Below are 12,295 nucleotides of genomic sequence, written 5' to 3' on the forward strand. Positions count from 1 at the left end.
AACTTAATGAGTTACATAACACCACTCCATTAGCAACATCAAGTGAAGGAGGCCAGGGAGTGACCTCTAGAATTGGTGATTCGGGCTCATTAGCATAAGAGGATTTAAAGATCCGGGGCAGTGCGTCTAAGTTTGTTTGTAGTAACTTAATTGTACGAACAATAATATTATTTGAAAGTAATACAGCCAAGACCAGTGTACAATGTTGTTTTTATGGCAAAGAGATCATTAGTTTGATTATAGTGGTTGCCTTTGGAGAAAACGGTGCACTCGAGTTTGTAGCGCCGCTTCTTCACTTACGATTTGGAGGAGGTATAAATTTAGTTTTAAGTAATTATTCACATCAGCTAGTAGTGTCAGTTTTGACACGATATATTCGGCCTGCATTGACTTATGTCCTTCTGTAGAAACACCACTAAATGGCGATAGGTAAAATACAAATACTTACTGCGAATAATTTCTCTTCATCATCATCATTTCAGGCCTTTTCCGCCTACTGCTGAGCATAGGCATATCTTTGCGTTACTCTTACGGACAATCAAGATTTTGCAAGCAATGTCGGCAATATCTGAACAAATAGATGCCACTTAAACGGACAATACAGCGCATCGACTTCCGTAAATGCGTGTTAACGATTATGATTCTTGGAAAGTGTGCACACACAATTAACACATTAATTGCAACGATCGCAGATGTACTCACTAGCTATGAAAAATACGTGACAGTGTTAAATTCCTTTGGTAACTTTACGGATTCTTTGTAAGAGACAATGGCGCATCGGACGTAATGTCGCCACTGGTGTTCATTGATTGTACTTGAGATGTTAGTGTTGAATTGATTGGATATCTCATTGAGCGTTGAAAATAGAATATTTAACAGATACTAAAAACCTGATTAGGTTTCTGGTGATTTATCGATCTTTTAAATTGATATAATTACTTTTGTATACATGAGGCGAGAACACGATGAATTTATGAATGATTACGGAATTATTCTTGATATTTATTTGTAAATTGCTCGACCGAGCGAAGTAAAGCAGTTAACCGACGCACTATATGAAGCTTATTTTACGATATAATAAATGTGGAAAGGATTACCTAGAACGCAATAGATATTACACAAATATCAGCGAAGATGTAGTCGGCCCTAAGATATCTCCCTGCGTGACCCGATGCGAGTACATTAGTGCATTAGCATCTACATACCTCTTAACTGTCTAACTGAATGAAAAGATAATACAAACTAGTTATTTTTTTAATAATTTTCAAAATAGACGTCCTACAATGTTTTAAGCCAATATTGCTTAAACTATTCACAATTTTAAGTTTGCATTTAAGTTCAGTTTCTCAAGAAATCTGACTTTTGACAAGTTTCTTCGATGTTTTTGATCAAATTATAATTGTTAATTTTAAAATCAATATAATTGTTAACTTTGAAGTCTACAATCAATTTAATTGTTAATTTGGAAATCTACAAACTAATTGATGCTCATTTTTAAAACGAGAATGCAAGCAGAATATTGCACAGTCCCTTCTCAGCGAAATCCTAGCCGGCCTCAAGATATCTCCCTGCGTAACCCGATCCGTGTGCGTTACAGTAATAAGAGGTTTCAGCATTTAAGCTCCGCTGGGCTCGCGGTCAAAGCATTTAATGATATTGATTTACACAGATTGTATGTTTGACATAGATTGGATATTTCATTCATAAACACATATAAAAAGTCGCTACTTTTTTAAATAAACAAATCTTATAGTAAGACATTTGTAGCCATGTATCTTCGTCGCAAATTCAAGCTGGCTGGATTCTGATATGATATGTACAGTTATCTATTACGAAATTTATCTAATGATCACAGGAAATATTTACTAACATTTGTAACAGTAGCATTGATTTTTCAGGGCTTTTAATACGTGTGTGTGTTCTATGAGACCTGAAAATTCATTGAATTTGTTCTAAAATATGTCGATGAGTTTAGAAATTTGGAACGCCCTTTCTAGACATCGCCACAGATGCTGCACCAAACATTTATCCCGCTAACTAATGACTCATTTATATTCATGTTCCCACGCGATGACCGGTGCTCTAATGAAGTTCGTCAACCCCGCCTGCATTGCTCACTGCAATATGTATATTGCCAAATCCATAACGCTTCTGCTGTTAAAGAAATTTTAACAACCGAATATACGGTAGAGGATATAATATTACTTTACTCAACTTTTCATTTGCAATTCAAAAGGGGAACAAACAGCAGCACTAGATCATTATCTTCAACCGTAGTAGCGAGGATCGTACGTGATCCTTGCTACTACACACGGGCATATTCTGTAACGGTCCGGATTTCGGCGAGCACCGTTACGAGCCACAGATGTCTAGATTTGGAAACTTGTTACCAAACAATGGCTGGCGTTTCGCAAAATTAACGAAATTGAAGACGATTTTTAATATGGATGAGAAATTTTTTATATAGGTTTTTTGATCAAGGACGAAAGAGCTGACGTACTTCATGTCATCGTTCTGAAATAAGATTTATGGTTGATACATGTTTTCCACTCAGCAATTACAGAACTAGTATTACTTTAATATAGTAATATTATCCAAGAAATAAATATTAGGTATCTTAATGAAATTTTCACGTCCTGGTAATGACACATCATTATGACACTGACCTGACAATTTACAATTCAACTAGTTGTACATATAAATATTACAAATGACAATTTATTATTACATTTACAGTTTTCATCGAGAACAAAAACGTCTGTAGTATGACAATCGCAAGATCTATTCCTTATCCAGCGGTGATGGTATGCGGCCCCGATGATAAGATAGCACGAAATTGACTCATCTAATGCAAACTAGGTGTGTAGGTCGCGCGAACTTCTCTCCTTGGTGCTAATGGATTTAGGTGAAAAGTTTCGAAAGGACATGTAGGCGGGATAGTGTCGTGTGTGCTATTGACGAAAGTAATTCTGGCAATCATGAGTCAGCATCACAGGTTCTGGGTCGAAGTGAAGATTTCGGATCTAATTTTTGAGCTGCACGTACTGCACGATGCGCCTACCGTAACAAATTTTTAGTTATGCAGACACCTAAAAACAAAAAAATCATATGACAACCCTAATAATAAAGAAGCGAGGCAAACGTGGCTTGTCCAGAAATGACACTTTGGCAAGATGGGAAGAATAAGCAAGACAAACCAAATTTTATAAATTTTGTTAAACAATACTAAAATCAAATGTATATGAGACTAGATGTGATGGTATGCGGCCCCGATGTTGCCCGATGCGGTCAATCTTGGATAATGTACCTTTCTAATAGTGAAAGAATTTCTGAAATCGATTCAGTAGTTACGAAGATTATCCGCCTCAAACATACAACTCACAAACGCTTACCTCTTTATATAATAGTATGGATATGTATCATTTAGAAATTAGCTTTGTGGTTACAAATCTAATAACGTGCGTGATTTCGCTTGCGGTTCCTGTAAGCGTGTGAAATTGTCTAATTCGAGAGATAAATATTAGGTGTCTACACCGCTCCGAATATATTTATTATATGTACTGCAAATAAATACCTAGGTTTTTTAAAGAACTTATAAAAATTAAATCGATATCTGATATTTACCATTTTGAGGTTAAGCTCTTGTTATTATTAAGCGATTGATTGTACTAAAGAACGAATAAATAGCACAGAAATAGAATTCTACAATGACTATAAGTAAGTACTGCATCCAGAGAAGCTCAGGGCTGACAACTATAACAAGTAGTATAACCAACTACTTGGTTTTAAATAAGACTAATTTTAGATCTTCCTCATCTTCGTCGATTCGATCGTTCCATTTGCAACCTATGTAAAGCACATTTATTAAATGAAATAGTGAGAGACCTGGAAGCCTACCAAATAGCCGACTGGCAAGAAGTGGCGCCAAACAGAGTGAAGAAATTTAATCGGAAGGCCATGATCCTCTTTGGGTCTCTGAATATGGCCTGGTCTGGCCATCAAAGTAAGTAATATTAAGATGACATCTTCATTTTCACCAGCACTAAAGGCCAGTTCACCTGAACTACTGAAAACTAGATAGAAATCAAACTATTTCGTAAATATCAGATTTTGTAACATTTAGGCAAATACAACAAAACCAAGCATGTTGAATGACTGGAACGAATGATGATTGTGATGTAAAGTGATCTGCCGATCAGTGTGGCAAGTTGACGGGAGTGCGGAAAGATGTCGCAACATGCAAGTATGGCGGATTTTATTCCATGAACATCGTATATGTTGTGACTTCCAATCAAGAACTCAGAAATCTACATAAATCGAATCGATTATAATCGAAACTTTCTACCGTATACATTTTCTATGTCTAAGAACTGATTTATTCGTTTCAAATCTATTATTTAGAATTAATCTGAAGTTAAATTGATCTCATTTAATTGAAATAATTTCTTTAGATCAAATGGCTGATTGATTGATTTAAGAGGTCCCCTACACAGTCCCCACTCTGGCTGTCAATAATATAAGAATTTGCCAGCTTGGTGTAAATCAGCCTTATTAGAATTACCTTCTTCTTCATCTCAACGGTAGTCTTCCTTTCTTTCGGTTACCAACTTGATGGCTACAAACGCTCAACGGTCGCGAGCGAAGATCACCGATGAGATGAAGTGACGAAGACTTACTGTACTGACTTACATAGTTTAATTTCTGTGCTCACCATATCACGATTCACATCCGAAGCAAACAAATCTAGACGCAAAACAAACACTTCACGCTAGACTTCACTTTCGCCGTGATTCGGAAATTGTTAACATCATGCCGATTTCTGTTCTGGTAAACATTTGTTTCAGCCTATTTATGGAACGTAATAAACATTTTTGAATCAACCTTTTGGACACCAGTGGCCACACCGACTTTGCATGGGTTTATTTAAAAACGTTTCCTTGAGCGACACAGATGATGTAATTCATTAAAAACGCATTCTTGCATTATACTAGGAATGATACATTTCATTTGCCACACAACGTTCGTAAAGTTTTTGAGAGGGAACATCATAGCACTATATCTATCAAAGACTACACAACAACTACTTGGAACGGAAATGGATGAAATAAAACGAAACAAACAGACAAACAGCGAGCTGGAACCGTCTCTGCAGTAATTAATTAACTTAACTTAGTTGTATATATCTCAACCACCACACTAACAGGGAACAACATGATTGATATATAATTTTGTAGTATTTACTCTAGTGGTGATTATAGGGATTCAAACAATTTCGTAAAAATATTTTCATGTAATTTCTTGGGTGAATAGACGACAATGTTACTTGCACCAGACTGTCAAGTCAACATTGAAAGCCTCATCGACATTTTAGTGAAACTAATTTGATTGAAGTTTTTGCAATAAAGAGCACACTTCTTACTTTTTTCACATCGTATAATAGAAAACTTCTTCATACAGGTCGTTTAGTTACACCGATTTCAGTTATTGTGTACAAAATCAATATTCATCTGTTATTTTCCAAGACATTAACCTGGCCTACGTGATTTCATACACATCCACTCCTCTGGCTTCTTAGCCTTCCATCAGCTTATGATGCTTATTGGATTTATTTATAGTCAACTGCATGTGCGTATTCATAGTTCATAGATTCATACTTAGCCTAATCACATTAGGTTTTTAGTTAGCTTCGTTTACGACCACAAATCGCAATGTTAAATAATCTATATTCAGTTCATGCCGCTTTGGTAATCGACACCGTTAATTTACCCGCATCTAGTTTCGTTTCCCAATTTGTAGGGTTGACAATTGATCTATGAGTAGAGTTATCAGTTTATATGCAGCCAACAAGCAATCGATTTTGTCTTATTAAGGCAGAAGGGGCAAAACTCAAACTGAGCTGGGTTCATGATGTCATGAAGGACGACAGCCTGGTTGCTATTTTGTAAACAAATGTTACGAAATGACAGTTATAAAATCGAAATGTTTTAACAGCTTTGTTTGCAACCGTAGTTTGGGATGTAGTAAAATATTCTACTAATACTAGAAATGCGAAAGTTTGTGACGATGTATCTGTATGTATGTTCGTTACTTTTTCACGCTAAATCCACTAGACCGATTATTATGATATTTGGCACACGGGTAGAATATAACCCGGAATAACACATAGGGTACTTTTTATCCCAAAATACCTACGAGAGCGAAGCCCCGAGCGCAGTTTATTATAAATATCAATGATATTATTGTAACAGACAGAACAGTCATGTGTTTCACATGTGATCGCTGCCGAGCGGGTAGTGACAGACTCACACGCTGTAGGATTATAACTATTATGTTTAATGTCATCGTTAGATTAATTCTTACATTTGGCGATCTCACTTCAGAGTTCATCGCTCTATTATCACTATGAGCCTGATTTATATACGTCATAATTTATGTATATCCTAACTAATATTATAAATCCGAAAGTAAGTTTGTTTGTTACCTCTTCACGCATTATCTACTGGACCGATTGTTATGAAATTTAGTACACGGGCAGAAAATAACGTGGAAAACACGTATGGCACTTTTTATCCCGAAATTCCCACGGGAGCGAAGCCTCGGGGCGCAGCTAGTTACTTCCATAAAGCAAGTATTATTTTAGCCTGTGTCTTTCGAAACGAATTTAACTGAGAATATAATTCGGACAGAGAGCCAAAGTAATGTATAAAAGAATTCCTATAAATATTCACAAACCGTCCAGCTAGTTCACGACAAACTACATAATAAAATAGCCAAACAATAAAAACAAAACGTAAACGTCGAAGGAGTCAAAGTGAAAGAAAATAGACTAGAAACAGAGACGACACAGAATTAGGAAACTGGATCATCAAATAAACATTTCTGTCGCGTGCAGTAACAATTAAAACCGCAGCCACGGGGTCATCGAACTGACCACTGCGTGTTCCTGGTTTTGATCAAAGATTAGATGGCACGACGCGTCGTTCTGATTGGTGCTGTTGATAGTTTTGAGGTGAGAGATGGATTCTATTTTCTGACTCGTGAATTCGTTTGGTTAAACGGTCTGGTGTAAGTGTTCAACGAAGTTGTGTTTACGAAATTAATCACTAACAAAGCACTAATCTTTAAACATTTTGCACTACGGGACTAACATTTGATGATGAATTCCTCTCGAAAACATTTAAAAGATTAATTACTCTAACTTAAGTTAATAATATTAGTATTATTAGTATTTATTAGTCGATCAAACTGATATACGAAATGAAGATGAATGATCTTTGTGACTTCTGAATCAAAAAAGATTTTAAGGCAAAGTTAAATATGAAATAAGTAAGTAGCATAGTAATCTGAATCACAATAAATAGTGTGTATCTCATATTTTAGATCTTTGACAAGACGCAACAACCGTGACACCCGCCGAAGGACCGAGATCTGTGTGTTTTATGCTTATTTTATGTAGTCCTAGTATCTAATTTTATAGAGCAGACTCAGAAATGACTCACCCTCGATCTGAGACGCGTAAATCTTCAGAGATTATGTCGATGATTTGTTGTCTTTGTTATTGATATTTTTATCAACGATCGTAGTTTGATGTATCGGAAACCTGAAAAAAATATGTGCCACATCTTGCACATTAGGATCCTTCATCAAAATGGCCTTTTTCAACCAAAGAGTGTATGGATGTGTATATATTAGTAATGTGAGATTTCCAACGTTTTATTATGATTAATCACTTTAGAATAGATAGCTATAAACTTTTCCTCCTAGATTTTTTCCCGAAGTAAGTCCACAACGCTATTTCTCGTCTTGCTTCCTAGTAGTAAAACTATGCTTGACCATAGATCGATCATTTCTCAATCAATAGAAAGATAAGTGACGGTGACAGACAATCGAAGCAATTTTCGTGAAAGTATAATTTTCTAAAATATTGATGCGTCTACAAATCGTTTGGGAAATCTATTCTTATTGTTTTCTCCTTCATAGGCATCGCCTGAGGACTGCCATTTAATTGACTGGTTGGTTTTTATAAATGTCGATACATTGATTGAATAACTATCATTATAAAATACCGAAGTATGTTTTGTCTTTACTTTTAGACAACCTTATATGACTTGAAACGAGATTAATTGTCATTAATTTTGGTCAGATACATTTACATTTTTGAAAGAACATTATTTATTTCTAAATATCTATCACAGTAATAAATATCTGATATCCTCTGCAGAATTCCTTTAGAAAGCTAGACAAAATACAACAATATTGAAAGTGAAAGTAATCAGAAAATAGTCATGAAAAAATAAGAAAATGATGTCGATTTATGGAGTTAAACACAGTGCAATTCACACAAGTCATATTAAAGTTTAACGTAACACTACGTGTCGTTATGTCACTGTTCTTGGTTCAGTGCCACTCGTCTATGGTTCACATGTCATTAGTTTTTGTAGCAATAATGAGGAAAATAGTAGGCGGCCGCTTACAAGGTCTACTGCAAATTATATTGTGCAATACACTACAGTATGGGCAAAAAGTTGAGGCTATGTACGCGGCTAACACTACTAAATTAAGAGCAAAATATCCGTTTGCTCTCTCAGATGATAAGAAAATCGATAGATGAGCTGTTAACAAAATTTATTACATGATAATGCTGTAATTACTATCACTTTTGAACATAAAGTGGGACACATTACAAGTGTTATCACCGGTTAATTGGTTGATAATCCTCGATAGTATCGTGATGTCGTCGACCCGAGATGTAATTTTCAAGTATTATTTTTTACTTACACAACGAGAACAAAATTTTATAGCGTCTGTATATCTATTACATTTTCTACTGTGGATTCGACACCATCATTAGACTACTGTGACCCGCTCGTGTAGGCCCTCCTGGTTGTAAGTTTTGATTTTTTATTTTGGGGCATTCTAATTCTAAGCTTCGTTTTCGTGACATCATCACACATCCCTCCTAAGTTAGAAGGGATCGGAAAATATTTAATTAGAAGTCCTAATTGACTGGACACTTCCTATCTTTTTTTAAAATAAAATCTTTAATCTTTAAACACATACTTTAAACAACGCATAGGCACCACTCATTCATTACCACTCTCACTTCAGTTCTAACTTGTATATACTTGTATGTACGACGGGTAATATAAATAATAATAAGAATTGATAAATGGAAGAGTGGCTATTTGTATAGCCACTCTTTGATTTATCAATTCTCGCTTGTGATCAATTCTCGTTTATAACATTGATAATTATCAGGTTTATTATAAGTATTTTTTGTGCATTATAAAACATAAATATTTGCGAGACCATGAAGTCCTTTCTTACGCATTTTCTTAATGTCAAATGTACGATTTTACGATGACAATAAACAACACATTTATTGCCAGATCGAAAATTCCGAAAATTGTGCAGTCATCGGATTCTTGTAACATCTTGTAGACAACGATCAATTTTTCGCTCTAATGCTCACCCTCTGAATGTTGCAATTAATGTAAACGCACCTTACGCCTTCAATTTTATGGTGCAAATTCGATTATTTAACTAAACTTGCCATCGAAATTATTTTCTTGTGGGTCAAAAGTCCCGTTGAAAGTTTCCATTTTAGCGAAAACATCAGCTACTATTTCAGGTACTGTTGGAAATCCCGACACTAAATTATATTTTTTTACTATAGCAACATTAGCGCTCACATTTAAAAATGTTCCTCTTCTCTCTTTCTCTTTGTCTTTCGTGCCAATAAAAAGTGCTCCGAAGTAATCTCTATTTAACCAGTATATTTATTTAACCAGATTCGAAAAGCATTAATAATTTACAGTCCACTGCACCACGAGCCATTATTTATACACGTACATTATAAAGTCAAAATTGAATTTTTGAATTTATAGTTCTGCGATTTTAGAAAATTGTCGTCATTCTTCTTTTAAGGAACACAAGGCCAAGAAAGACTGTCCACTTTCAAAGTTGATAACTTGTAGATGTCTATCTATACTATTATTATAAAGAGGTAAGCGTTTGTGAGTTTGAGGCGGGTAATCTCCGAAACTACCGAACCGATTTCAAAAACTCTAACGTACATTATCCAAGATAGCTGTAGGCTTTATATATTTTATGTCAAAATTCCCACGGGAGCGAAGCCCCGGGCAACATCTGGTTAACTAGAAAAATCGCTATTATGTTTATAATCAGTTGAAGTAAATCATCAGGTCAATCAGTTCAAGTAAAGATGTTTTCGATTTTATCGTCTTTTTCAATTTAACTTGTTATCAATTCAGCTAATAGCTATGAACTTATATCTTCTATATTTTATCCTTTCCACTTTCCCATTATTAACGACTCCATCGATCTTCTTAACGGCATCATAATCATAAAGTAGCGAAATAAACAAATCATAACAGTCATTGTCGTTAAAATCCAATAAATAAAGCGAAGTACTTTGATCTAATTCCAGCGTTTTAGCCAGTGACAGCCAGTATGGGAGGTTGGATGAACTCTCAACTAGCTTCAATTAAGGACTGTTATAGTAACAGAAAACAGGAATATTATGTGGTACTCGAAACTGGGTCAATGGATCCGTATTTTGAGGGGATGAAACCTGTAGCTTCTTCATTAGAAACATTGACAAAATGGAAGTTTCTTGAGAAAATTTGTTGATGACCTCCGGGTCTGTGACCTTATTATTCAGACAGAATTTCATTCACTACACGATCTTTACCAATGTTTGTCATCATTAGTTATTAACGTGGTGTGTAGTTCGTTCACCTTTACAAACTGGGTTTTTTGTCTATTTAACCTTTACTCTTTCGTAAAGATATTTAAAAACATACAATTTTTAAAGCTACTTTTATAAATTCAATGCATTTTTGTATATAACTGTAAGTGTCACACCACAATTCAAACGCCACTACCTCATAAGGTAAGAATTCATTGAAAACTGACCTCAAAGCACTTCCCTGCTCCCTGACGTCAACTCCATTGATGGATTCTTCGTTTCTAGCCTGCAGACCGGACATTTTCGACCAATCCCGGCAAAGTTGACGTCTCTGCGCCAATAAGAGCAGTGGTTACGTCATCGTTGCGTTTGATCAGCCAATCGCGTCGCTCCTTCAAGGATCATCATACTGCAACAAAATTTCAAATTCAAATTCACAATGCGGACGCGGCTTAACGAACAAGGCGAAACGAAAGGAAGTAATCGTGATATAAGCCAGTAGCTGTTATGTAACTGTTCTTTGGAATTATTTCTATTGTGGACATACCCATTGTAAAACAAAATTAGAAAGATACCATAGTGCTTTACTATTTGAATTACGTACGGAGGCTTTTGTAGCCCAACATAAATTTTAATAAAAAGTAATAAGTACGACATAAATTAATTTCACAGCCATGTCGTCAAGACAAGTCCAAAGTTTTTAATGAAAAATGTTAGAGATTAAAATATTGAAAACAATAGTTAAGGTCGGCAAGATGACAAGGATAAGATAAACTATGATTTCTAAACTAAAAGTGAACACGGAGCTTAATGTTTTCTAATGGATTTCCGTGACGTTACTGTGTCAGCCGGTGGTGAAATACAGGAGAATTGGGGTTCGGTTACGGATGTAGGAGGATTAACATGTCGAGGTGTGCGTGACAATGTTTTAATTTGTTTGTATTGTATGTAAATGCTATTGTTCTTTAGTGCTTCAACAGAGTTTATGTAAAGAAATTGAAATTGGCTCTTAGTTCATTGTAGTTTTAGTTACATAGAAACTAAATGAACATTTACCAGTAATAATTAATCTGCAAATGGATCAGCTATTTATATTCTGAGTCTCGGTCAAAGTAATGTTTTAGTTTGTACTTACTTTCAGATGCAAGTTTCTCACAAGCAGTAAGTAGAGGTAGACACTCATTATGAAGGACTTGGGAAGTTAAATGGTTTAGAAATGCTCATTGAAGCTGATTAAAATATAGATGTAATAATAGCAATCAAATTATGTCAGAGGCGAGATGCCAAGCTTCTACGTTTCATCACAACACGCAAACAGAATTAACTGCTCCCAAAATAGATTCTAATTGCGGAGTGTTAAATTCGGGATGTTTAAAAAATACAATATTTACACTTGTTTCTTGAAAGATGAAGGTCAGAGTGTTAATGAAAGAAAATGTTGAATCATCTATTCAAAACATGTGTGGTTTCAGATAATAGTTTAGTTTAATGACCTCGCCATTTATTTTAAAGCTATGGTCAATGTCGAGGTAACTTGTCTGCTAATTTAACATGTTCTTTAGGGTTGCTTAAACACAAACTAGT

At 35.2% G+C, this 12,295-nt stretch overlaps 1 protein-coding gene across 2 annotated transcripts in view; it reads right to left on the bottom strand.

Annotated features, from left to right (window-relative positions):
* Nucleotides 1-12,295, bottom strand: part of LOC128681249 (uncharacterized protein) — a 61,828-nt gene that overhangs the window by 34,345 nt on the left and 15,188 nt on the right. The window contains exon 2 of one of the 2 annotated variants that reach the window (XM_053765020.2): nucleotides 10,939-11,120. In XM_053765020.2, coding sequence (XP_053620995.1) covers nucleotides 10,939-11,012 — 74 coding nt within the window. In that variant the 5' untranslated portion in view covers nucleotides 11,013-11,120. Of the gene's footprint in view, nucleotides 1-7,499; nucleotides 7,524-10,938; nucleotides 11,121-12,295 lie in introns of those variants that run through there. The other variant, XM_064436856.1, reaches the window with a different exon arrangement.

The sequence above is a fragment of the Plodia interpunctella genome, chromosome 26 (assembly GCF_027563975.2).
Source record: "Plodia interpunctella isolate USDA-ARS_2022_Savannah chromosome 26, ilPloInte3.2, whole genome shotgun sequence".
In the NCBI taxonomy this organism is placed as follows: Eukaryota; Metazoa; Arthropoda; class Insecta; order Lepidoptera; family Pyralidae; genus Plodia; species Plodia interpunctella.